Here is a 27,945-nt window from a genome sequence, read left to right on the forward strand (position 1 = left end):
TTAAGGCCACTGACCTGTGTACTTCAAAGTTGTTTAAAGTGGTCCAGTCGGTGCCTGCCTGGCTTTCACAGAGCCCCGAATTCAACCCTCCGCACCACATACGTGAGGCATGGAGCAGGAGTTACCCTCACTATATAGCAAGTTCAAGGCAGCCTGGGCTACATGAGACCCCGTGTCCAAAAGACAAAGAGTAAGTTGCTAAATACACCAGGAACGACGTACAGATTATCTCCCTCCTCCTTGACCTCCACTCAATGTCTTGATATCCGCCATCTTGACAGCCGTCACCTGAACGATCACGTGTGACTGGACAATGTGTGAGCTTTTGCATCTTTTGGCTTTGTCCTTCTCTGTCCAACCCCAAAGGCAGTGACATTGGATTGGCAGATACGGTGGCTACGGTGATGAATGACATAGAGAGCCCTGTCAGCAGAAGGTGGGCCCAGCAGCAGACGCATCATCCGATGGCTTCCTGGGCATCAGAGGGCAGCTGCTTCCTTCTCAGGGCGACTAAGTAGCACAAAAGCCACCATCAAAGGCTCCTCCACCCTTGTCTCTGGGGCTGGCTTCAGAGTTCAAAGGGAATTTTTGTCTTTTTCATTTGCTGACATTTCGCTTAGGAGTTGGGTTAGGGTGAGACCAGATCAAACACCCCGCCCCCCACACGCAGCCCCCTCAGCTTGTTCTGAGCAAACCAAGGCAGCTGAGTGGAAACAGAAAACCAAGGGGCTTGTAATTTAAAGGCTGTGGTATAGAGCAGCTGCCTGGAATTGGTACCTGGTACTCAGACTAAAAATAGACCCTTTCCACAATCCAAGCAGGAGAATCCTGTGGGGGTGGCCGGTGTCGTTGGAAGACATCAGGAGATGTGTGCCTTCTTGTTCTCCATTCCGCTGGGAGAATGGACTGAGTCGAGCCTGCCCCAGAACAGGGTTTTCTGTAAGGGACCGGCCTGGCATGCTGGTGGCACAGGCACGAGGGACATCAGTGGCTGAGTGATCTGGACTTAGTCTGGGAGCTTTAGTCCTCCAGGATGTCATACCTGGGCATGGATGTGGGGCGTGTGATTCAGATGTATGCCCTGCTGAACCCATTGGCAAGGGTTTGGTATGTTTGAACCGCCGGGCAGAATTAAGGCCCGTGGAAGATCAGGGTATAAGATAGGTATGTTTTAGCAGCTGGGATTGGGGAGGTGTCCAGGGACAAGCCCAGTAAGTCACATGGCTGTCGTTGGGAAGGGTAGCTCTGCTCTCTTGATGGTTTGTCTGGTGCTCCTTGCTGCCTGAGGTCCCCAGTGTGACAATGAGCAGATAGGCCTCTGGGATCTGGAAGGAAATAGGCTTCCATTTGGCTACCTCCTTGACAGTGCAGTCATAGCAATAACAAATGACATTATCAGAACCTTCTAGAATTAATTGTGCCTATCCTTTGCCAATCCCTGGGTCTGGGAAAGCTCTGCATTGCTCAGATTTTGTATCGTACACCTTGAGGTTGTGCATTCGAGACCCTGCAAGCCCTTCAAGGCTCTTCGGTCACCCCAGTTACCCCTTGAGGGAACATCAGATACGTGTCCTAGTCGAGAGCAGACAGGCAAGCTGTAGAAGCTGTCTGTATGTTCAGGTGGCTGGAGTTCTACAAATCCAAGCAGAAATCTCTCAGAGCTCTGCCAGGGAGTAGGGCATAGGGAGTGATGGTGAGGGCCCCAGGGGAGCCATACCCAGAGAGCAAGGGACAACACACCCACCGCCTTTCACACCAGATGCCCCTCGGTGTTTGTTGAATGGGCAAATGAGTCTTTATTGTTGCATTTAAACTGAAATTTACTGTTACAGATAGCCATCCCCTAGCCGTTCAACAGCATCTATTGTACCCTTAGTCCAGGGAGCTCCAGGCACACGCCTTGAACTTACAGAGATCTTGGGCTGGAGGGATGACGGGAAGAGCAGATGGCTTGAGTTTTCAAAGCTAAACAATGATGATGATGATGATGATGATGATGATGATGATGATGATGATGATGATGATGATAGGGGCTGGGGTAGTACCTCTGTGGGTAAAGAACGAAGACTTCATTCATGGTTGTGTATGCTGCCGGTAACACCAGCTCTGGGAGATAGAGACAGGAGGATCGTTGGGGTCCCTTGGCCAGCCACACTTGCCGAGTCGGTAAGATCCTGGTTCACTGAGAAACCCTGCTTCAAAAGAAATTTAGATGGTGAGTGGCAGAGGAAGGCTCCCAATGTCAACCCATGACCTCCACGTGTGTCCACATAGATGAGTATTCCCACCACACACACACATACAAAGAAACCTTAAATATAATAAGAATAAGATGATGGTGGTGGTGATGATGATGGTGGTGATGATTACTACATCCTCACTGTCCATCAAGATCTTCCCCTCTCTGACTGCAGCCCTAATTGAGTAAGTGGCTCCTGAAGCAGTAATTAGGCTGCAATCAGTGTGTATTCAGGTGCTTCCACAGAAACTGATTTGCAAGTCTCTCCAGGCTGGCCTGAAAACTTCCCCAAAGCTGTGTGCTCCGGTGAAGTGAACCCCTACTCTGGCTTCCGCAGTAGGTTCTAGACAAACAGGAAGAAGCATGTCAGCTCTGCCTCCTTGACCTCAGTTGGAAGGCTTCTAGAGTGGTCAGCCCCCCTTCGGCGCCAAGACCATTCTGTACCCACTGACCATGCTATCTCTGAAGCACAGGGCTCTAGAGGGCTGGGGACACAGCCTCACACCACCTGAGCCCACCTGAGCTTTGATTTAAAGTCAGTGCCCCACGTTGCTTTGTGCCCTGTGGAGCCCTGCATGAAGTGTGCCTTCTGCTTTTCATAGCTCGAGTGATCTTGGCCCAGTTTCAACTTAAGAGTTAGCAAGGACCTTGAAGTCCTGAGCTCAGTATCTTGATTGTCCTAAGGCCCCACCTTGCCTGCAAAGGCTTGTCCTACCTGCCTTCCCAGACTCCACCAACTCAGAGGCTGGAGGGACAGGGGGGTGGAGGTGGGGGGTGAGGGGGGTTGGGGTGGGAGATGAGCAGCCACCAACACCTTCCTTCAGCCTCAGGGATCAGCTCCAGATGTAATCTCCTTCCTTCCTATCCCTGCTTGGCTCTTGGATGGGGAGGGGTGGCCTGAGAGGCTGGGGGAGGCTGGCTCAGTTGGTAAAGTGCCTGGCATGTAAGCTTGAAGACTTGAGTTTGGATCCCCTGCATCTATATAAAAAGCCAGGGGTGGTAGTACCTGTCTGTGCTCCCTTTGCTGGGGAAGTAGAGACAGAAGGACCCTGCAGTTCACTTGCTGACAGTCCTGCAAAATCAGGGAGACTTCTTTGTCTTGAAAACTGAGGTGGAGAACAATTAAGGAAGACACTAAGGTCAACCTCTAGCCTCTCACCTGCGCGTCTGCACCATGCATGCGCACACACAAACATGTAGACATGTGCTTACTGCACACATGCACACAGATCAATCTGACGCCAATAGAAGCGTAAGAAAGAAGCGGGGCGGCCTCAGCAGGGCATGCGCGGTGGTTCTGGGCAATGAGACACTGGGAACTTTGATTATTCTCACAGTTGGCCTCCAGTGATCTTTAGTTTCCAGACTCGTTTTTATAGTTACAGTGGGCAAGAAAAAGAAGAAATAGAAGGTGAAGAAAGAGCTGAATTTTGCCGAGGCAGACTCACCTCCAGAAGAGCGGGTAGGAGAGGGGGTCCACCCTAGCTTCCGCTCACATTCCCTGTCAGCAAGAGCAAGCCTTCTCTCAAAACATAAAAACCTGGGGTTTTGCACGCGTGCACACACACAAACACACACATACAGAGAGAGAGAGAGAGAGAGAGAGAGAGAGAGAGAGAGAGAGAGAGAGAGAGAGAGAGAGAAGCCTGGTCTAAAATGCCTACCAGGCAGGGGAAGTAGAAACTGAGCTTCGCAGGGAGCAGAGAGACACTGGCTTCTCCCCGGGGAGGCTGCGGGGCTGTCCCTGCTCTCACCAGGTGCCCTTGTTCCTCCGACCTGGGGGCATCTGTTAGATCAAGAGCAGGTCCATTCATGTGTGACAGTCAGCCGTCCCCACAGGACCCATCCCCAGGCCCCGGACCCATTTGTTTTTCTGAGCCTCTCTCTGTTCGCTGCTTTGACACGGAGAATGCCACTTAGAGTGCAAAAAAAGGTTCCCAGAGTCCCTCCTCTGTGGCCCGTGTAATTATGTCTGAGAAGCTTCCTCTTTCTCCACGGATCCTCCCCACCCATCCCTGAGCTGGTCCAGCATAGACAGGTCGATCTACTTCCAAGGCCCTGGAAACACACCACACACACACACACACACACACCCCAATACACACACACACACACCACACACACACACCCCAACACACACACATACCACACACACACACACACCCCAACACACACACACACACACACACCCCAATACACACACACCACACACACACACCCCAACACACACACACACACACACACACCCCAACACACACACACACACCCCAACACACACACACACCCCAATACACACACACCACACACACACACCCCAACACACACACACACACCCCAACACACACACACACACACACACACACCCCAACACACACACATACCACACACACACACACCCCAACACACACACACACACACACACACACCCCAATACACACACACCACACACACACACCCCAACACACACACACACACACACACACACACACACAGAGCTGTAGGTATACCACAGATTGAGTGAGCCAGGATTTTGGCTCAACTCTGCCCTCTGTCCCCCAACCTCCCTCGATTGGCCTCTCCTTTGTCCAGCCTATTTCTAATCTTTCCAGGGCTTTATTGAACACCACCCCAGTTTGGGGGGAATCAATGAGTTTCTTCCTAAGCTGAACCAGTACTGTCACCCAAACACGGAAGCTACCTCTCTCCCCCTTCACATCTTCCCTGCCGTGTGGGACCAGCACTTGGTGCAGAACTTGCTGGTGGTGTCTGATTCAACAGCCGTCGTTCAGCCATGGTCCTTTTTGGCCCATTTTACAGATGAGCACACAGAGACCCTACGAAGGAATCTGGTCTGGTCTTAGGTCTGACCCAGCCTCCCTCCTCGCCTCATCCCTGCACACTACCCAGCAGTCTCTCTCTTTCTTCAGGCTACCCCTCCCACAAGCTATACTCTCTCCCTGAAATGTGTCTGGAACTGTGCTCAGCAGGTAAATGCACTCACCACACCAAACAGAGGGACTATTTGATCCTTAAATCACATGGAAGAAAAGGAGAACCAACTCCCAAATGATGATGTCCTCTGACCTCCACACACACACACCACAGCACACATTCTCTCTCTCTCTCTCTCTCTCTCTCTCTCTCTCTCTCTCTCTCTCTCTCTCTCTCACGCATACCATACCAAAACCCCAAAACCCAACAATATATAAATAAGGTGTTTTTTTTCTTCTTTAGAGATAAGAGTTTAATTCTGTAGCCCAGGCTAGCCTTGGTTCACAGAGTTTTACTGTGTAGCCCAGGCTGGCCTCGGATTCACGGAGATCCACTTGCCTCTGCTTCCCATATGGTGTGCAACCTGATAAATTTATGAAATGGATTTATAAAACCTTATAAGCACCCACCAGAGCTTGTGTGTGTCTAACGCTATTGACACCTATTTTGTTGGCGAGGAAACTGAGTCTGGGAGGGTGGGAATGACTGACCCAGTTACATAGCTGCTGTCAGGGCTCACATCCTGACTCTAGAATCTGACCTCTGACCTTGACTTGCAAACCCAAAGCCACCCCCCCTGGGCAGCCATTGCCGGGCAAAGCAAATTCCCTCAGGGTGTGTTCAGTGTTTTCCGTGGGAGGCATCCATTTCCCATTAAATATTATATCCAGAAATGGATTCATTTAGTCTCTCCTGTTAGCCCAAGAAGAGGAACTCGCTGTCCTTTAAAAGAAAACCTGCCAGTTCCCCATCCTTTGCTCATTTTAATGAGTTCCCAAATCAGGCCAGCCCAGGAGTACACAGCCCACGTTCCCTGTTACGGTTAAGAAAGTAGGCCACCTGCTCGGTATCTGCAGCCATCCCGACCCCACAGGTTTCTCAGAAATGCCTCCTGCATCCTGAGAGATGGCTCGGTCAGCGAGGTGCCAGAGGACCTGAGATCAGCCCCTAGGACCCACATTAAAAAGGCTGGGCATGGTGGTCAAGCGTGACAGTGCTCGCTTGTAACTTCAGCCTTGGGGAGGCAGGCAGGCAGCTCCCTGGAGCCTGTTAGCCAGCCAGTAAAGCTCCAACCAATGAGAGACCCTGCCTCAAAAAAAGGGGGAGAAAATGGCGCCAGAGAATGACCAGAAATTGACCTCTGGTTTCCACAGGTGTGCACCTGCACACAAATGAACTCAAGCAAGGGAGGGGCTTCCACTTAGGAAGAGGAAGTAGAGGGTGCTTTTCCGCCGTGCACAGAGGCGGGCTGGAATCACACACACAGCAGCGAGCCCCTGCTGGCTCATCCCATGCTCAGGCCTGGGACCCTGTACACCCAGGCAGCTGCCGGTTGGACGGAATGAGATTCTTCCACCTGCTGCATCCTAGGAATGGGTAGCTAAGCATCCACCAGAGTCTGAATAAAACCTGCGGTTGGGAATAGATGGTCACAAAGGAATGTCCCAGCCCTGGGTTATGAACCCCCCACCCGACCCCCGCGTGTGCAATAGTTCAAAAATCTACGAACTACATGGTATTTACACCTCTGATGTCCCCAGCTCGGGTGTCTTGCTCATCCCTGGGCTCCAGGTCGTCTGTGTGGCTGTTGTGCACAGCTGCGTGTCCTGGGTTGTAGCCTAAAAATCTCAGGTGCTGACGTTCCTCAGCTAGTGAATTCAGAGATGCTGGTCCCAGTAGCGCCACCCTGTGGCCTTCCTGGTACACTGCCATGAGGACCACAGGCCATCTTCTCTGAGATGAGACAGGAGTTGGCACTAGAGAGATGCTACTGTGTTGGCACAAAGCAAATCCTCCTTATGAATCCTCCAAGTATCGGGCACCAGTGCTTGGAACACAAGGTTGCGTGGACCAGCCCAGCCCCTGCAGCCCTGGAGACAGGAAAGGTACTGACTGTGTTCCTTCGCGGTGATGTAATCGTTAAAGACAGGGTCCTGCTGCTGGGCGTGGCTCTTCAGGGCCCGCCCAGGTTTGTGGGAGAGGGAGGAATACTTTGGGGCTCTATCTGCCGGGTTGGCCCAATCCCAGCCTCCTCATCATCAGGAATAGTGCGTGAAAACTTTCGGAAATGCGAGATGGGGTGTTATGGAAACCTACTCCTCTATTAAGAGCAAGGTCGCGGGGCTTCAGAGATAGGTCAGCCAGTAAGTGCTGGCTGCACAAGCGTGAGAACCTGGCCTCAATTCCTAGACCCACGTAAAACACTCGGCATGGTGGCATGTGCTTCTAATCCCACACTGGGGAGGCAGAGACTGGTGGGTGGCCGGGCTCACTGCCCAGCAAGCCTAGCGGGTTCAGGCCAACAAGAAACTCTGTCTTCAAAGGGGATGTGGACAGCATCTAAGGAATGATACCCAAGGTTGACCTCAGCAAGTGCACAGGCACGCACGCACTCACGCACGATCCTGGCGCCCTGACGTCCGCGTCCGCTTTACAGTGCGCTAGCCCATGCTGATAGCTATTCTCCGCAGAGCTGGACAGTTGCTCTTCTAATGCGCAGCTGCCAGTGACATCCGTCCATCTTCTCCGTCACTGAGGTACCAGATCACCAGGAGACAGGCACTGTGTGCAGATGACAGATGTGCGTTGGACGCTCACTGCAGAGCGCACGCCCGGAGAAAGACGCTCAGTCAGCGAGCGGTTCTCCAGGTGAAACAAAGCCACCACAGCTGGCGTGATGGGAAGACTCCAGGGCCGTGGTCAGGAGCAGGTGTCTGGGCCACCCACCCCGACCATACAGTCAGGTTCCTAGGGTGGATTCTCGCCTATGCTGAACGTTCAAGGGTCAGTAATGGGTTTGCAGGTGTCCGGCTCTGCCGCCAGACCCTTCCCAGACAGTCCTCCATAACGCTTTTAACAGAAAGAGAATTTCTACTTCTGTGGTGTTCCCTGAAACTCAGGCATGGTGCCGTGTGCTTTTCTCTGAGACCTTGGTCCTCAAAACAGTCCCGAGAACTGCACAGTTATTGTCCCCATGCCACAGGGTGGGTAACCATGGCCTGGGGGGCCAAGATGCTCAGGTAGCGTGTTCAGCAGAATGTGCTGCTGTGTCTCTGGAGAGAGGCAGGAACGACTTCACACAGTCAAGGGTCCAGTCAGAGGCCAGGAGAACCTGCAGGGCCACACCTACACCACCATTCCTGCCTCCCGCAAATATCTCAGGCAGCCCAGCCCTTTGGGGGAGCTGGCAGCCTCCAGCCTGCATCCGTCCTCCGGCCACCAGTGACTTCCGAGGTCCCCGGAGTGTGTCACAGCAGGTGCAGAGCCCGTCTCAGGGTCCAGCCTCCTACTCTGTGTCCCTTCCTCGCCATTGTCCCTTTTCTGGGCCACCATTCATGGGAAGCCAGTCCCGTTGGCAGTGGCCCCATTCCTGTGCCCCAACCACTCTTCACAAGGCCCAGGCCTCCCCGGAAGCCCCCACAGCGGGTCTGAGATGTAAATGAGGCCCCTTCAGCTGCAGCTGCTTCCTGGAAAGAAACCCCAACGCGCACGCACGTGCCCTATGCAAAGCCCTCTGCGTCTCCTCCGTCCTCACCCTCCAGCCTGGTGTGACGGCTCCTGTTTCCTGACCTCACTCGGCAGGTAGACAGCACCAGGGCTCTCTCTCCCCTCATCAGAGTGGAGGCAGTCGGAGCCAATTCCTCCTAAGACCCAGAGCCCGTCTGCTAATGCGTTTGTGCTTCAGGCTCTGGCCCACAGCCTCCGTGGGAAGATGAACCAGGGCAGCAGATGTAGACACCAAGGGGGCGTGCAGCCTCTGCCGTCACCAAGAACCTATATAGTCTCCGGCTCCCATTTCATTCATCCATACCGGCATCATTCACTCATTCTTTCGTGCGTGCATTACGTGCGTGTGAGTATATGTGCAGTGACTCGTGCATACATGCATTCACACATTCATTCAACAAACATTCGAATATGTATGTATGTATCGGGGATTTGTAGTAGAACAGAGAACCAACAACAATGGGAGACACCTGCACCCCGGGAGTTAGCATTCTAGGGGGGTTGAGGACAGAGCGAGTGAATTGTGACATGCAAGGAGGTATACAACATGCACGCAAGCCAGGCAAGGGCTGAGCCTCAGAGCTTTCTCTTAACACACCGATTGATTGCTTTCCTCAGGAAGCCCGCCTGGCTTTTCTTTGTCCCAAGGTCCCAAAACTAAGCAGCTAGCTTGGGTACAACAGGGGCTCCAAGAGAGCCACCGTCTTGCAAGCCTTCCTGTCAGGTGGTGGTGGGAGGACACCAGCTGGTTACTCACAGGCAACACCAGCACAGTGTGATCCAGTAAAACTTGACAAGGCTCACACCCAGATCCCAGGTTAGTCCAGCTGCTGACCCTGGACCCTAGGAAGCCGAGGTTTCTACCCTGGCAGTAGCAGGGCCCTGAAGTCCCTGGTAACAGACCTCTGGGATAGGAGTAGAACCCAGCCTGACAGGCACCTATGAAATGCCAGGGTTGAGTCTCCAAGTGGCTACCCCTACGGTAACTCCCAGGTGTGTCTTCAGACCCCAGGAGCCACGCGAGTTAGGGTCTCAGCACTGTCTCCAGCACTTGAACTCCAGCCCCAATTCCTGGTCTGTGACCTTGAGCAAGCTAGTTCTCCTAGTCACTCAGTTTCATTATCCGTAAGTCAGGATTAACGACGGTGCCTGCGTCAGAGAGTGTGGGCCAGTGGTGACTCGCAGGTAGTAAACACAGCTGTAGACATGGTGCTTGTGTTTGCTGGGGCTGTGGTTTCGTCAGCAAATCCATCCATCGGGCGCTCTCACCATCCCTGTAACTCAGGACAACAGGTGTCCGCGGTACCACAGAAACGCAGGGCAGGACTATCTCAGCCCCACGGCCCTGGGGTTACAAGTGTGTGCCACCATAACCAGCTCCTTTAAAGCGGGTTTCAGGGGACGAAATAGGGTCCTCATTCCCGCAGGCAAGCAAGTCACCAGCTGAGCTGTCCCTGCAGCCTTGCATCCAGATTTTTTAATTGGGAAACCCAGCCTGGCCCCAAGCCAACTGTTGTAACAGGTGGGGAGTCATTGGAAGCTTCCAGATTTACCTCTTTATCTGGCTTTCCATTTCCCTGGGTCTCTCCAACCACAGGCAGCGAGGGGGTGCCGCTTGCTTCGGTGTGGGTCTTGCATCCCAGGAGACTGCAGACCTCACAGGGCAGGCGGACTCTTCCTTTTAAGATAAAACACTGTAAAACTTTAAAGACGTCTTAAAACACCCCCTAAGCTCGGTCCTCACGGTAATTACAGTTGGCTTTCAAAACGTCCAGATTAAAAATAGACATCAAATCAAGCATGCCGGATGCAGCCCAGAGCCAGAAGCAGTGTTCAGGACATCCTAGGCTCCGCCCCTCCCCTGGCCTATACTTTGAGGACATCACAGGGAGATGAAGGAAGTTGGTGGCAGGGCGAGGGTAGAGTCTCTCGGCGTCTGATAGTAAACTGGGTTCTGTGTTCTGTCATTAAGGACCCCTGTGAATTGGTCCAAGATGTTAGAGCCCCACCAGGACATAGCATGGATCTGCAGCCCTCAAAGCGTGGTCCCGCACAGCAGCCACGCTTGGCATTTAGTGGGGTTCTCTCTCCCACTGAGTTCGTGTTAACTTCTCCAGCCTGGAGGACCCTAGAATAGGACTGGAACTGGAGGCAGGGCTTTAAAGATACCAGTAAGGAAAACTAGAGCTGCCTGGATGGTATGCTGGCTCGGGGGAGCCTGCCGAGGGAGGATGGTGTATGCTGGCTCGGGGGAGCCTGCCGAGAGAGGGTGGTATGCTGGTTCAAGGGTGCCTGCCGAGGGCAAGGACAGTGCAAAGAGCCAGCAGGAGAGGCCGTCATGGGCCAAGGAATGAGGCCTCGAGGGGACACCACCCTGGGGGACTTGATCTAAGAATTCAGTCTCCGTTACTGTCAGGGGATACACGGCTGTGGGTTAAACCTCACTCCGTGGCATCTTGCTCCATCTTAGCAGAGGAACACTGGCAGGCTCTCCACCCCGCCACACTTCCAGCTCTGGCTGGAAGCCGGGGAGTAGCTGGGATGCTGTGACCTCCACACGTGCCCACATTTGAGAAGCCCTAGCATAAACTATCTCCGATACTGAGGAGAGCCCGCCCAGAGAGAGTGACGGTGCTGGGGTGAGGGCTGCTCCGCAGGGCAGATGTTCTTTTCATGGATTCTGCAGCCTCTGTAAGAATCTCAGGGGCCTCCTTCCTTGAGAGGAAGAGGGGACCGTACACATCACCGCGTTCCTTAGGCAATCCCGTGTTGGCATTCACTCAGCCAAAGACTGAGCCCTTTGAAGGCTCCGTCCTGAGCATACTGGATCCAAGAACCTCCCTCCCTGACTGAATTTTCTGAATCCCTTAGATCTGGTACATCCTTTGCCCCCAAACAATTGAAACGTGTTTCTCTTTGATAACAAGAGCAAGGAAATTCTGTCTCGTTTCCCCCGTGCTCCTGTTGTTCAGAAGCTCACAACCAAATAAGATCCTCAAAATTGCACACAAATCCTCTGCTATGGTCTCCTCAAGCCTCTTTAAAGGGGGAAAAAGAGGAAGAAGGGAAAGGTGGGAATGCGGAAGAGATTCCTCCTCCAGCGCCGCTCCCCGACAGAGCCACCTGCAAACCCCTGCTTTGTAGAACTGTCGGGACTGGGCTGGCGAGCAACAGTGTTCTCTTCCAGTGATAAGGAACAAACTGCCGTCCGTGTCTTCTGCTGTCCCCAAAGAGCTGTCCCTCAGATATCTAAGCCCCTCAGACAGATCGTGACTGTTATGACAGTTCCTTTGAGCCCTGGTTGGAGACAAGAATGCCATCCGGGGAAGAGAGGGTGGAAGTGACATTAATGGGTTTTTAAGTTAAAGTCATAACTCTTCGTTGTCCTCTGAGTGGACATTCGGGCTGCTCTCCGAGGTCTGTCCATTTCCTCCTTGGCATTCAAGCCAAGAACTCATTCTTCTCCTCCAGCCTGTTCAGTGCTCCCGTAAACCCAGGTCTCATAAGGCAGGCTTCAGAGAGGCCAGGCGGGATTCCTGGAGCCTAGAGTTTTGTGTAAGAATTTCGTCACTTTTGTGTTTTTGTCGTGGTGATTTGATTTATTCCGTGTGTGTGGGTGTCTTATCTGCAGAGTATGTCTGTGTACTGTGTGTATGCACGGTGCCCACAAAAGCTGTTGGATGCCCTAGAACTGGAGGTACAAGGAGTTCTGAGTCCCCCGTGCAGGTCTTGAGAATTGAACTCAGGTGAGCAGATGGTGCTCATAACCGCGGAGCCACCTCTCCAGCCGTAGTGGTGGTATCTTCTGAAACCATTAAGTATTTCTGGATAACAAGTCCCACCCTGTAGTAATAGGGGCGGCAGGGCTGTGACCCCAAAAACCCCAGCCGCCTGCTCGGCTAGCTTATGCCCCGAAATAATTACACAGACACTGTATTCATTTAAACACTGCTTGACCCATTTCTACCTAGCATCTTCTAGGCTAACTCTCCCACCTGGACTAGCCCATTTCTTATCATCTGTGTAGCACCGGTCTTACCGGGAAGATTCTAGCCTAAGTCCATCCTGGGTCGGAGCTTCAGAGCTTCATCGCGTGTGTCTGCCCAGGAGCCAGGAGCATGGCGGACGTCTGCTCCCGAGAGGAGAGCTGTGGAGTCTGAGCCCACTTCCTCTTCCTCCCGGCATTCTGTTCTGTTTACTCCACCCACCTAAGGGTGGGCCTATCCAATGGGCCTAGCAGTTTCTTTATTGCTTAGCCAATGAAATCAACAGATTGATATATGACACTCCCCCATCACCACCCTAGATATTCTAGGTCCTACCACGTGACATCAGGGTCCTGGTACTCAATGACAGCCTCAGGGATAATGGGATTAGGTTCTGACTGGGAATGGCTGACCATTCTCGCTCCATTTCCGTTGCTGTGATAAAATACTCTGACCAAGAGCATCTTAGTGGGGAGAAGGGGATTTATTTGGCTTACAGTTCTAGACTATCGCCTGCCACTGGGGAGAAATGAAAACACAGTCAAGAGCAGAGAGAAATAAATACATCCTTCCTTGCACACTTGCTAGTGTTTTTCACTCCTCTATAGAACAGAGCCCAGCCTAGGGAACAGTGATGCCCACAGTGGGCAGGGTTTTCCTACATCAGTTAACAATGGAGACAATCCCCCACAGTCGTGACCCCAGGCCATTCTAGTCTAGATAATTCTAATTTATACTCTCTTACCAGATGATCCTAGGTTGTATCAAGTTGACAGTTAAAACTAACCAACACATCTTACTCTGGGGAGGGCTTTTTGCTCTTAGAGAACACAGGCATCTTCCCAGGCCTTCCCCTCTGACCTCTGTGGAGCCTCCAACGCTAAGCAGTTAGGCTGAGCCTCACCTCACCCTGCCTCCAAAAGCTGTGCACCTCACATGGTGTAGATAACTGTTTGAATACGTGGACCAGCGACCGTGGCAACCACGTAGGAATGTTCTAGATAAGCACTCATTTCTCCGCCCTCTTCTATCTCCTCTGCAGCTGGAGCTGTCCAATACTGCCATCCTGCACCAGATGAGAAGGGACCAAGTGACAGACACCTGCCGGGCCAACAGCGCCATGAGCCGAAAGCGTCGGGTGCTGACCCCCAACGACCTGAAGCACCTGGTGGTGGATGAGGACCACGAGCTCATCTACTGCTACGTGCCCAAGGTGGCATGCACCAACTGGAAGAGACTCATGATGGTTCTGAGCGGCCGGGGCAAGTACAGCGATCCCATGGAGATCCCCGCCAATGAGGCCCACGTCTCGGCCAACCTGAAGACCCTCAACCAGTACAGCATCCCAGAGATCAACCACCGCTTGAAAAGCTACATGAAGTTCCTGTTCGTGCGGGAGCCCTTCGAGAGGCTCGTGTCTGCCTACCGCAACAAGTTCACCCAGAAGTACAACACCTCCTTCCACAAGCGCTACGGCACCAAGATCATCCGCCGCCAGCGGAAGAACGCCACGCAGGAGGCCCTGCGCAAGGGGGACGACGTCAAGTTTGAGGAGTTCGTGGCCTACCTCATCGACCCACACACACAGCGGGAGGAGCCCTTCAACGAGCACTGGCAGACGGTCTACTCCCTCTGCCACCCTTGCCACATCCACTACGACCTCGTGGGCAAGTACGAGACGCTGGAGGAGGACTCCAACTATGTGCTGCAGCTGGCCGGAGTGAGCGGCTACCTGAAGTTCCCCACCTATGCAAAGTCCACCAGAACTACCGACGAGATGACCACGGAGTTCTTCCAGAACATCAGCGCCGAGCACCAGACGCAGCTCTACGAAGTCTACAAACTGGACTTTTTAATGTTCAATTACTCAGTGCCAAACTACCTGAAATTGGAATAAAGGGGCGTGGGGGGGTGGTTGGGGGAGAGAGGGAGAGAATCCTGCTTTTTAATTTAAGATTTTTTATTTGTCGAAAGAATTCTATGGATACTGGGTTGTTTTGTAAGTTAATATGTCTCGGGGGGAATGCTGCGAGCGGCATGGCAAGAATTATTTAAATCCTCCACGGGAAAGGACAGCTGTCTGTGCAGGGGAGCGGGGTGGATCGTCCCTGTTCTTTAGAAGTGGAAACCGCAACACCATCTCCAAGGTGTCCTTGTGTTCTGGTGAATTCCACAAACTGTGTGTTCCGTGAAGTCTAATGGTTCTTATTTATAGTAATTTAAACGTGATCTCTGTATAGGTTTCTTTCTGTGGCAGCAGACTGCTCGTGTCTTTCTAGAGGAGAATATGGTCTGTGCTTTGCTGGCTATGGCTTGTTTAGGGGGTGTGATTGTCTCCCCGCTACCCTCTCCTGGAATCCCGTGGTGACAGCAGCTGGGTTGCGTGGATGCCACCGTTCAAGAAACCCTGCTTGGAAATAAGTAAATTGTCCTTGCACTAAGAAGTGGGGCCGGGGCGGTTCACACGGATTGCGGGAACCCCAGAGTCCCCAGCAGTAAAGAAATGGAAAGTTTTTAGCCCAAGGAGAGAGTGGATGGTGGCAGTTTCTGTTCACCAAAATTACCAATCTGTAAGAATAGGCTTCTTGTGGAAATTTTCAACTGGCACTTTCCAGTTCTGGTGAAGAGTAGCTGTTATTTTATATTTGATAAATATTTATTGAGCATCTACTGTTTTCCAGGCTTGCCTGCAGGCCGAGCATTGAATGAACCCAGTAGCCTTGGCTCTCAGCAAACTTTGTGTGAACACAGGGCAAACTGCTCAACAGCGAACCAGCCCCTATTCTTGCGGTCTTCACGTGGGGTTTGGATTATTCTCAAATGGCTCAGAGAGTCCTTGACCCCAACAAATTTGCATTTTTCTACAGCTCACAAATTTGAAAACCACACGTTTGGGTCGGTCCACTTCACTAGCTGAGTGACCTAAGTTCATCGCCCAACACAAGAAACAGCAGAAACATTTGATCGTGTATGTCTAGCTGCAGTTTCTGGGTAGCAGAAGCCTCAGTCTTCTCCAGACATGAATGGAGGTGTGTTGAGAACGATTAGTGATGTCTGTCTCGGGTAAGGTGGCACCCACGGGCACATGCCCACCCTCCCACGCCTCTGCCTTGACAGAGCATCCAGGACAGCTGCCCGGGATCTTAACCTATGCTCCCTCTCCTCCAGAACGCTGGAAACCAGTGCTTTCTATTCCTTGCTGATCAACACCCAGACCTAGTCCTCCTTTCTGGTCCTTTCTGAGGCTGCTCAGTTGATATTTGAGCCACGCTCCCGTTACAGCCAGTGTCCGGGTGGGTAGCAGATGCTGTATATAATATTTCTCACGATTGGGGAGGGAGTGGGGTATAATTTTTGCTTTTTGTGTTTTAGTTGGTTTCCTTTGTTTGTTTGCTTTTGTTTTTGATGCAGTGTAGCGTGAAGGGGTGAGAATATTCTGAAAAGCAAAATAATGAATAATTTATTCACAGAAACTATTAAGATGGTATTGTTAGGCTCACAGCGAGCCTGGGATCAGCCGTAGCTGTGGCTCTGTCTCACGGAGGAAATTATTTAATGTGAGGGGAATACGAGCCAGAGCAGCTGACGGCGGCTATTTATAAAACGCAGGTACCTTCCCCAGTCTCTCTCCCCTCGCCTTTGATAGATAGATTTATGTCATGCCTTTGACCAAGAGCGGTGACAGACTTTGGACATCCCTGTCCTCCAGAACTGACCTTCTGCTGATAGGGCGCTCTGTGTGATGTCGCTAAGGGGCGCTCCACAGAGCCCGGGCTCTGTAGGGTGTCAGTTTGGAGGGGTTTGTGGTCACGTATCCTTAGGAAACAAAATTAAGTCAGGTTCTTCTCTGCAGGACTTTTCAGGGCCTTTCATACATACGTGCTCTGCCTCGCGAATCTGGGAGAATGCAGCATTTCTGAGCTGCAGGACCCGGTGTCCCGTACGGCAGGTGTGTCTTAGCTGGCATTTCACACAGTAGCCTTTGGTGAGGGTGGTCTAGCCTGTCTGCGGTCTGCAAGGATTGACAACCACCTCCTAGGTCCCTCCGCAGACAAACAAGCAGAAACAGCCGCACAGCCTCTGTCTGGGAAGAGGATGAAGTGAATTAGTCTCTACCCAAGTGGGATGGCTCCATCTGGATGCTGCCCCCAGACAGTTAGCCTGCCCTCCAAACACAGGGGAGGGAAGTCTTGGCTGTCGTGGAGGGGGAAGGTGGCATAAGGACACAGAAACAGCCCCTGATTCCTGGCCTTAAAGGCCACTCAGTGGGGACGATGGCCTCGTGACAAACACTTCTCACTTCCACCCACAGTTTGAAACTGTGTGCTCCGGGGGTTTTAAATGGAAATTCGTGTTGGTTTCCGTGTTTTGCATGTCTGTTTGTCTTTCATCTGTGGTAAAGTGCTGTGTGCAGATGGCCGTTACTCCGTCTTTCTCTCTGAAGTGAGAAAGATCGTCCTTCAGGGGGACCATGTGTCTGTGCTTCTGGGATGAGGGCCTCTCCTGTTTTGTGTTCACGTTTTATTTTCTAGTGACATTTTTAAAAACATGTATTGGTTCAACTGTTTTGTAGAAGGTAGGAAGCATTCTGTGTCCCTAGCTGAAGATATCCGTCGGTGAAGTGTGCTTGGAAACCCAAGTGTTTTCTACAGGAAAACGTTGCAAAGACTTTCTCTTGCTCTCGTGCTTAGCTAAGAAAAGGAGCTGCTGGCGTCCCGGCTCTGGGCCGAGGTCCTGTTCAAAGGCACAGCTGTGTTTTTAGGACCAGGTACATTTGAGTAGAATGACAAAGATATTCCTTCTTAGCCTACCCCTTTATTGGAAATGTCTAAAATATCAGCCACAGGGGTCCCTGCCTGCAGCCTTTCCAGCCCCCGCACTTGCCCTTCTCAGCTGGTCTGGGAAGCAGGACAGCCCGTTGTCCGGGTCTCAGGACAGACCGCCTGGTCCCGAGGGCAAGCCTTTCTCTCCTGCTTGTTCAGCCTGAAGGAGAACTGTGGGAACCACCAACTTCACTTTGGCTGGCCCTCCCGAGCACACAAGACTAGCCCAGGCTCTGAGAGAGCTCTGGGACACTGTGCAAGGCCTGAAGACACTTAGCTCAGATAACAGCTGTGTTACTATTCTGCTTCAACTGACAAAGCCACAGGGACTGTGCTTGCTTTCCTCTGCCGAGACCTCCTCTGCGCGCACACACACACACACACACGTACACACGTGGATGTGCACACACACACACACGCGTACACACGTGGATGTGCACACACACACACACACGCGTACACATGTGGATGTGCACACACACACATGCACAGTCTATGCACACACACACATATCGCCCCAGCCTGTGTACTCCTGGCACCCCACTCCCATTGTGGCCCACCTCTTCGTCAGCAGGACTGACCCCGTCACTCCCCCAGGTTCTGCCCACCAGCATCCCCCGGCTTTTCCCTACCACAGCCAAACAGACCCTCTGAATAGGCAACAGGACCTTCTAGAACCAGCTGGACCCTTGGCCAGAAGCAGGCAAATTTTGGTCTGCTCTCATCAGGTACAAAAGGCGGTATCCGTATTCTCTTCTGAGCATTCTCAGTAAGGCATATGGATGTAAAATTTAACATCTTTGTGGAGCGTGTTTTTTTTTTACATATTTGTATGCAGTTGAGGGCCTGTTGTAGAATTCTCTCCCTGTATCTTACTATACTGTTAAAGAAGCTGAATTCCATGTTGCCAACAGACACGTGAAGTGTTCCCGAACCTTCCTCCAGGAAAAGCCATTCAAGCCTGATTATTTTTCTAAGTAACTTCAATTAAATTGAAGAAAAAAAAAAGCTGTGTTCTGTGTATGGTCTATTTGTGGCTCGTTGCTGAGACTGGGGTGGAGTGGGGTGGGCTGTGCCCTTCAGCCTGTGGTCACCCAGCTCATGTGTGAGTGTGAACGTGAGACACAGCTGTAGTAAACCCTCCTCTCCCCCGTGACGAGGTTCTCTTAACTGGATGGACGGGGCTTTACATCACCCGCTCTTCTCTAGAAGATCTGTGCTCACTGGAAAGCCCGCTGCCTAGTGTGGTCCTGCCACCGTGTCAAAAACAAGGCAGTGAAGACCCTCGTGCGTGGTGGCAGAGCCAGTGTGCAAACCTAGACTAATGTGTCCTCACACCCTACACCCTGGCACGGGACCCTGTCTCTTTGCCCCTTCCTTCCTTCCTTCCTTCCTTCCTTCCTTCCTTCCTTCCTTCCTTCCTTCCTTCCTTCCTTCATGATTTATTATTTTTAATGTACATTGTGGTTTTGCCTGCATGAGAATGCAAGATCCTCTGGAATTGGAGTTACAGACAGTCGTGAGCGGCCATGTGGATGCTGGGAATTGAACCTGGGTCCTTCAGAAGAGCAGCCAGTGCTCTTAACCACTGAGCCATCCCTCCAGCCCCCTCAACTGCCCATTCCTACAGCTAGGAAACCACAGACCCCGCTGCAGACTCCACTGTGTCTTTGGCCACATCACCTGCTACGGCTTCATGGATGGTGTCTTAGTTTACTTTTATTCTTGATGGTTTGGGCTCACGCTGTGAGGGCTACAGTCCATTTTGGGGGGGGGGACGGTGCTGGCAGGTGATCACATGACATCCCTAATCAGGAGGCATGGGGAAGGTGACGCTGGTGCCCAGCTCCAGTTCTTTTTGTTCAGTTCGGAATCCCAACCCAGGCTGTGATGCCACTCATATTTAGAGTGGTCTTAGCATCTCAGTCTAAAAACATCCCCCACAGGCATGCCTAGAGGACTGTTCCCATGGTGATTTGGCAATTGGCCTAGTTAGGGTTTCTATTGCATGACCACAGCAACTCTTATAAAGGAAACACATCTAATGGGGAGGTTTGTACGTTCTGTGTTTCAGTCCATTATCAACCTGTTGGGACGTGGTGGCATGTAGGAAGACGTGGTGCTGGAGCTGGGAGTCCTATATCTTGAGCCACAGGCAACAGGAAGTGAACTGAAACATTGGGAGTAGCTTGAGCCTATAAGAGACCTCAAAGCCGGCCTCTCCGGAGTGACACACTTCCTCTAACAAGGCCACACCTTCTAATAGTGCCACTTCCTTGGGGGCCATTTTCTTTCAAACCACCGCAACAATCAAGATTAGCAGGCACAGTTAAGCTGGAGATGGGTACTTGATGAGTATGTTTATTTGGCTCATGATTCAGGTATCAGAACTATGCAGGTGTCATTGCCCAAATCTCTTTCCTATGTATTTCCACGGAGAAATCCCACTTGAAAGCATCTAGGAGCGAGTCTCAGCAAGCAACACAGAACAGGTATCCGTGAAACAATGGAAGGAGTGAGCTTGCTGTGCAGGAAGCTCATGATCCCAGCAGTCACTGAAGCAGGGGGATTGCCCTGAGCTTGAGGTAAGCCTGAACAAAATTCTGTGACTCTGTGTGTGTGTCTGTGTGTGTGTCTGTCATGTGTGACTCTATGTGTGTGTGTGACTCTGTGTATGTGTGTGTGTGCCCACGCGCACACGGTCCAAAGGGCAACCTTGAGTATCTAATTCCTCAGATCTGTCCACCTTATTTTTTGTGACAGGGACTCTCATTGGCCTGGGGCTCACCAGTTCAGCGAGGCTGGCTGGTGAGGAAGCCCCAGTGTTGGGGTTACAAGTGCACACTTCTCTGTCCAGCTACTTTTCTCTGTCTCATGAGTTCTAAAGACCTAACTTGCATCCTCACGCCTGTGCAGCCAGCACTAACTACAGTGAGTCCTCCCGTTCAGCCCTCGGTTCTGTTTTTACCACCCTGTATATGATGGCCGTTGTGCCCTCTCACACTCGTGTCTGGTGTCACCATTACCCTTGCAGTTGAGAGATGCCCAGACGGCGGGACTTAGTCATCTCAAATGGGCAGGAAGCACTGCCTGTCAATCAGACAAGATGTGTCTGCCAGCACCTACCCCTGTCCCTTCGGGCTGTTTGCAGGCCCGGTGGGAAACAGCAAATGAAGACCATCCTGGCCACCTCTGCTTCCATCAGAGAGGGGCTCCAGTCTGCCCAATCAGTAGGAAATTCTGATAGTGTCATGGGCGCCCTCTGTCAAACACTGCAGGAAGTGCAGAGAATAAGGCTTAGGTGGGCACAGCTCCTCCAACCTCCCCGGCCCCCAGACCACCACCATTGCCGCCACCACCGATCCAAGTCACTAGGGAAAGAGGCGAGGTACCTCATCTTGAAAAGACGTGGGTTTTTCTGGAGTATGACTTCCCTTTTTTTTTTTTTTGATGAGAACATTTTATAATAGACACATACTTAAATAAAAACAAAAGGATTTTTTTTAAGAAAGTAAAAATTAATTTACACCCAAATTCAAGTCAGAAATCAAAATATGTTCTGATTTCTTGAATGGTCTGCCAGGGAGAGAAGAGGGCCCATCATTCAGATTATGGGCATGAAAAAATCGCCTCTGCATTAAGGAGCTTCTTCTTCTTTAATTTTTGTTTGTTCCTAGAGCCCAGGCTGGCCTCAGCCTTGCTCGGAACAAAGGCTGACCCTGATCGTCTGACCTTTCTACCTCGCTCACCAATTAGCCGGGGATTAGACCCTCGCTAGGCAAGCACTGTCCCCGCTCAGCCCCGCACTCAGCTCCTCTTCTGGGTTATTTTTAAGACGGCAGTGCAGCTTGGTGTAGAGACATAATGAGGGCTTTCCAGTCTTCCACGCTGTCGTGAATGAGCCTGGCCTAGTCACGGCCAGGTCGGAAACAGTCACTGCCTGGTACAAAGCAGATGGCAGGACAGAGAACAAGGAGCCTAAAGCCAGAAGGGGCTCTGGGGGTGAACCCGATGGCTCCTAGAGAGCTACTCTGCCCCGTCCCAACACCTCAAGGGGCCTTCATGTAGGCGGACATCTCTGTCTCTTGCCCGCCGACACGTGTCACCCTGCCTGGGACCAGCCACTGCTCGGGGATGGGCAGCCGTCTCTGCCTGAGATTGGCTGCTCTCAGGGCCCGCTGCCTGCCGCCACATGGCCCGCTACCACCGCTTGGGGACCTACAGCATTTCCGCTGCCTACTGCGGCCGGGGATCCTGCAGCATTTTTAACCTTTCCGTTACACTTGGGAACTGGTGTGGGGAGGCCACGTGATGGCCATGTGGGAGGACAGTAGCTGTCGCTGGGAATCCCAGGCAGAAGCCGACTGAGGGAAGGCTACTGAACAAGAAGAGTGAAGACAGACATTCAGGGACACAAAGGCGGTGTGTGTGTTGGGGGGGGGGGTCTCGAACTCACAACTCAAGGTGTGGTCTGTGAGCCTTGGAGGCTACCTGCTAATAGTCACTTTTTCTGGCACTACCTAGCGCCCTGCCCTGTGTTTTCAGAAGCTCCGCCCTGTGATTTCAGAAGCTCCCCCTGTGTTTTAAGAAGCTCCACCTGGCAACTGGTAGGTGGATCACGTTTGCAAATTGAGAGCGTGGGTCGCCAGTAAAGCTGTGGCCCTGAGGGAAGACATCTTACACCGTTGATTATCATTCCAGAAGCCTGGATTTGGAGGCTCTGGTTGCTCAGCCTGTGCCCTGCACAAAGTCCAGTTCAGGGACCGCTTGGCATTCACCCTGAAAAGCCCGGCCCCCTTCTGAGTTCTGCTTGCCAAGCTATGGGCCCCAAACGCGGGATGTGGGACTACCTAAAGAGCGTGCTGATGGCGGATTGCACAGCACCCGGGGCTTCTGCCGAGCTGCTGGGCAGAAAAACTCCACAGCCCTCATCTGCAGTTTTAAAATTCATAAAACCCTTGAACATTAAGGGAAAAAATCCTTAGAAGATTTTTTTTTTTAAAGATAGAATTGAAGTAAGCTTGCTTGGCAGCAAACCCTGACCTTAGCTAACACAGGCTAATTATAGTCTGTGCTTGTCCCACTTACTGTGAAAGTCTGAGCTTTTCCTGCCGAAATATTAACAAGTTTTACCAGGGGCGAGCACTCGGGCTCTCTGCTGGGAGGCAGGGGCTGGGGGTGGATGTGCATGCGCTATACATTGTATTTGAAAGTGTCTTCATTCAAACGCACATCAGTGCCAAGAGTTTTGGATTCAGCCTAGGAACTCGGGCCACCTTGATTTTACAGATGGAGAAACTGAGGCCCAGAAAGGTCAGGTCATCGCCCATCTCTTCATCTATTCCAAGGGGCTTGTGGAGTAGGACACACCTCTGCGTAGAGCCTAGAGACAAGGTTCCGCCCTGCTGTCCTGGAACTCACTCTGAAGACCAGGCTGGCCGAGAACTCACCAGAGATCTGCCCGCCCCTGCCTCCCGAGTGCTGGGATTAAAGGTGTGTACCACCATCTCCTGGGAAGCCCCAGCTCTTAAATTCGCTCTTAGCTGGGTTGTGGGATTTTACTCTGTACACATGTGTGGCCTTCAGTCAAAGACTCCGAAGCTTGCTCTCAAATTTCTGTAGTTCATTCTTCTGGGCCTCTCTCTACGGGAACTACACTTAACTCTAGCCTACTTGGCCTCTCAGGATTAAGGATCGATCCATAATTCACAGGCCTGTAGGCATTCCCCTCAGCTTGTGGTCACAGGCTGGGTGTTAATTCCCTCCAGACAGAAAGTCTTCATAAAGGGGTGGGAATGTGGCCGGTCGGTAGGCTGCTGCCTAGCTGGCATCGAGTCTTGGGCTCCACCCCCAGTACTTCCTAAACCAGGTGTGGTAGCACACACCTGTAATCCTGGTACTTGGGAGGTAGAAGCAGAGGGTCAGAAGTTCAAGGTCACCCTCAGCCACAGAGTGAGTTCAAGGCCAGCCTGCGATTCTATCTTTGGAAAAAGAAAATTGTGCAATTTCCCACCGGATAATTGAATATCTGGGTTTCCTTGTGTGCAGGTATTCCTCAGCTTGGATGACAGATCACATGGAATTGCAGCGTTATAATGTGGGACTCGTAACATTTTGTAGGACTATAAGATACCACTCCTGTGGGGTTTTTCTTTTTTTTTCTCTTTCTTTCCCTTTCTTGGCTTGATTCCTTTCTTTTTTAAAAATTCTTTTTCCTTAATCCTCTTCTAGTTTTTATAAAAATTTCATTAATGACTGTGTTTCTTTAAGCCATCAATGACTAGATTGTGTTCGTGGTAGGGTGTTCTGGATGTGTGGAGGTCAGAGGTCAACATCAAATGTCTTCTTCATTGCTCTCCACCTTTTTGTGTGTGTGTGAGGCAAGGTCTCTCTCTGAACAGGGACTCCCCAGTTCAGAAGGCTAGCTGAGCTGGATGGTGAGCCCCAGAGAGTCTCTTGACTCTTTCTCCCCAACTCAAATTACTGGCACCTCCTTGCCACCTTATCTGGCTTTTTCCTTAGGTTCTAGGGCTCAGAGCTCAGACCGTTATGCTGTGGCAAGCATTTCCCCACTCCTCCAGCTCCCAGATTTTGTTCTTATTGTCTCTATCTGAGGATGTCGCTCTCCCTGCCCCCTCTCACACTGATATTTGTGCTTTCGTCATCATCTAAATGCAGTTTTAAACACAGCTGTGGCCTGCTTCCCGTCTGTATTGGCACAGGCGCTATAGAATATCACCAGGTGTGTTCAGTACGTCACAGGATCTCCAGGACATCACCGGGTCTGTGCCGTACGTCCCAGGATCTCCAGGACATCACCGGGTCTGTGCCGTACGTCCCAGGATCTCCAGGACATCACCGGGTCTGTGCTGACGTCCCAGGATCTCCAGGACATCACCGGGTCTGTGCTGACGTCCCAGGATCTCCAGGACATCACCGGGTCTGTGCTGACGTCCCAGGATCTCCAGGACATCACCGGGTCTGTGCCGTACGTCACAGGATCTCCAGGACATCACCGGGTCTGTGCTGACGTCCCAGGATCTCCAGGACATCACCAGGTCTGTGCTGACGTCCCAGGATCTCCAGGACATCACCAGGTCTGTGCTGACGTCCCAGGATTTCCAGGACATCACCGGGTCTGTGCTGACGTCCCAGGATCTCCAGGACATCACCAGGTCTGTGCCGTACGTCCCAGGATCTCCAGGACATCACCGGGTCTGTGCTGACGTCCCAGGATCTCCAGGACATCACCAGGTCTGTGCCGTACGCCCCAGGATCTCCAGGACATCACCGGGTCTGTGCTGACGTCCCAGGATCTCCAGGACATCACCAGGTCTGTGCCGTACGTCCCAGGATCTCCAGGACATCACCGGGTCTGTGCTGATGTCCCAGGATCTCCAGGACATCACCGGGTCTGTGCCGTACGTCACAGGATCTCCAGGACATCACCGGGTCTGTGCTGACGTCCCAGGATCTCCAGGACATCACCGGGTCTGTGCTGACGTCCCAGGATCTCCAGGACATCACCGGGTCTGTTCCCCCCTTTCAACGCATGCAGACCATGACTGTGTGGTTGCCACCATCTTCTTCTGATCTAGTACTGTTCCTGGCACACAGATGTATGCTGTTATTCAGAGACTGAAACGTAGCTCAGCTTGTGAAATGTTTTCCTAGCACTGCTCAAAGCTCCAGGTTCTACCCCAACCCCGCATACACTAGACCCTGCTGGCACACGACTGCGATCCCAGCCCTGGCGAACTGAGAGCAAGGGCATCAGAAGTTAAAGGTCATCTTCTGCTACATAGTGAGGTTTAGCCCAGTATGTCTCCAAAAAGCGATTATTGAGAGCCTGCTGGGAAATCTAGAGACCAGATACGTGGATTAACCCAGAAACACCAACTCTTTCGAGAATTTGTATCGTGGCTTTTCGTGTTTTATACTATGATTTATAAACATTTACATTCCCTTGCTGACCACACCTCTGAGAATGTTCTAGAAAATTTCCATTTCAGGAGAGTTTCCATCCAATTCAGACTCCGACAGCTGTCCTTCCCCATGAACAATCTCACAGCTGTGGGATCTAGGACCTGTGAATTCAGTACCTTTGTGTTTGGCCTGGGTTGAAGGTCGGCCCAGCCTGTAAATGCCAACCTGGCCAGCCCTGGGGAATGCTATATGGCCTTTCTTTTTCCCTCTTGTTCTCTGTCATTGGAATTTGTTTTGTTCTCACATCTCAATGCTTCCTTTCTCCTCAGATCCTCCCAGAATCGACCCAAGTCATCGTTCTTTGATTGCAGCTGCTGGGCGTGCCATTTTCTGCCCTGCCAGCTTGCCACGCAGGTCAGAACATTGATCTTCAGTGACTTCCAATAACCCTGGCCTTCCCATGGGAAGGACAGTGGCAGCTTACTCTACTCTGCCCACTGAGTTCCTGACAGGACGACCAAGGCCTGTCCATTTTTCTTACATGACAGTCCCTGCCTCTGTGACTTGCCCTGGGCACAGGCCAGCCTTCCACCCCATGGAGTGGCTCCAGACTGCCAAACACTGGGTGTAGGAGGAGGGCCTGCTTGCTCGTCCCAGCTGCCCAGCTAGCTTAGCCCCAAAATAACCACGAAGAAGCCGGGCGGTGGTGGCACACGCCTTTAATCCCAGCACTCGGGAGGCAGAGTCAGGCGGATCTCTGTGAGTTCGAGACCAGCCTGGTCTACAAGAGCTAGTTCCAGGACAGGCTCCAAAGCCACAGAGAAACCCTGTCTCGAAAAACCACAAAAAAAAAAAAATAACCACGAAGAAACTGTATTAATTAAATCAGTGATTGGCCCATTAGCTCTAACTTCTTATTGGCTAATTCTTACATATTAATTTAACCCGTTTCTATTAATCTGCATATCACCATAAAGTCGTGGCCTACCAGCAAAGTTCCATCACGTCCATCTCCGGCCATGGATCCATGGTGTCTCTCTGACTCTGCCTTTCTTCCTCCCAGCATTCAGTTCCATCTCCCGCTTACCTAAGTTCTCCCCTACCAACAGGCCAAGGCAGTTTCTTTATTCATTAACCAAGAAAACAACATACAGACAGAAGGACCTCCCACACCAACTGGGGTCAAACCAAGTCCTCTGTAGAAGTGATGTTTGCTGGAGGAGACATGCCCAGGTCCATGCTGTTTAGTGGTGGCAGAAAGGAACTGAGGAGGTGTGGTACCTTCTTGTCTCTTCAGCCCATCACCACACAAGACCAAAACCATGCAGCGAGTCCCAGAGCTGACCGCTTGCTTCGGTTCCAGCTTCTCCAGGTGGAAGTCAACTCTCGCCTGAGGGCCGCCCTGTGTTTGTGAGCCCGAATTCGATGTTTACTAGACACCCTTCTGTCGTGATAGGAACCATCCCATCTTCATCTTTCCCACTAAGCCAAACCTCATCCCGATGCTTCCGGAAGGATCTATGTAAATCTGGGCAGAACTGGTTAACTTTTAGGGGGAATAAAATCTCTTTACACTTGGGGAGTGGGAAGAAGCCAGGAATGAAGTGCTTTGGTTTCAGAACTACACATATGGGCTTCTTTTTATTTATTAACAGCTTTTATGTATTTTCAATATTATCCCTGAAAACAGCTGTTTCTCTGAGTTCCCTTTCACACCTGCCTGTCACTTCGGATTTCCATGTGTTAATTTACAGATCTGAGCTACACACGATAAGAGCAGAGCCCAAGGTAATTTTTTCCGGATTTGGAATTTTGCTTAGAGACCCAGCACGTGCAGCCAGGCTCCCACCGCCGGCGGCTTCCTCTTCACCCCAAGTACTATTTTTGACGTGTTAATACTAACACCGTGTTTGCCAAACTGATATTAGTTATATTTGTGTGTTTTTTCCTCCCCTCAATCGCAAGACTCTGAAGGGAACATGTCCTAAAATCCATTAGTTTATACTTAGTACGATACAAATGAGCAATGCTTAGGTCAATGGGAAAAGCATCATTATCCTTAGTGCCCAAAAGCCTTTAGGAACTAGGAAATGTTTTTATTGGGCTAGGGGTGCGATCCGTTGGCAGAGCGCTGGCCTAGCACGCTGGAAGCCCGAGGCTTGCTCCCTAGCGTGTTATAAACCACACCTGTATTCTCAGCGCTCAGGAGGCGGAGGCAGCAGGCTCTGACGGGCAAGGATAATCTCCTGTATACTGAGTTTGACACCAGTCTGGGCCTTGACAAATTAAACAAGTAAATGAATAAAGTTTTCCATCAGACTCCGATTCAGAAGGAAAGAGAGAGGGGGCAGGAAAGGAAGCATGTAGCATTCTCTGTGGGTCTCTGCAGACAAGCGGCCCTCTAGGTTATCGGATGCCTAGAGGACAAATTCATACCCCGCCGGTAGCTCTTGAATCAGGCAGTGTCCTGAGC

The 27,945-nt window shown here is 51.6% G+C and overlaps 1 protein-coding gene across 2 annotated transcripts in view; it reads left to right on the forward strand.

Moving 5' to 3' along the window:
* The window catches only part of Chst11 (carbohydrate sulfotransferase 11), a 188,056-nt gene extending 173,140 nt beyond the window's left edge, over positions 1-14,916 (forward strand). For both annotated transcript variants that reach the window (XM_075954405.1, XM_075954406.1), the window contains exon 3: positions 13,766-14,916. In XM_075954405.1, the coding sequence (XP_075810520.1) occupies positions 13,766-14,620 (855 nt within the window). In that variant the 3' untranslated portion in view covers positions 14,621-14,916. The remainder of the gene's footprint in view (positions 1-13,765) is intronic.
* The last annotated feature ends 13,029 nt before the right edge of the window (positions 14,917-27,945 follow it).

Source organism: Microtus pennsylvanicus, chromosome 20, assembly GCF_037038515.1.
Source record: "Microtus pennsylvanicus isolate mMicPen1 chromosome 20, mMicPen1.hap1, whole genome shotgun sequence".
Classification (NCBI taxonomy): domain Eukaryota; kingdom Metazoa; phylum Chordata; class Mammalia; order Rodentia; family Cricetidae; genus Microtus; species Microtus pennsylvanicus.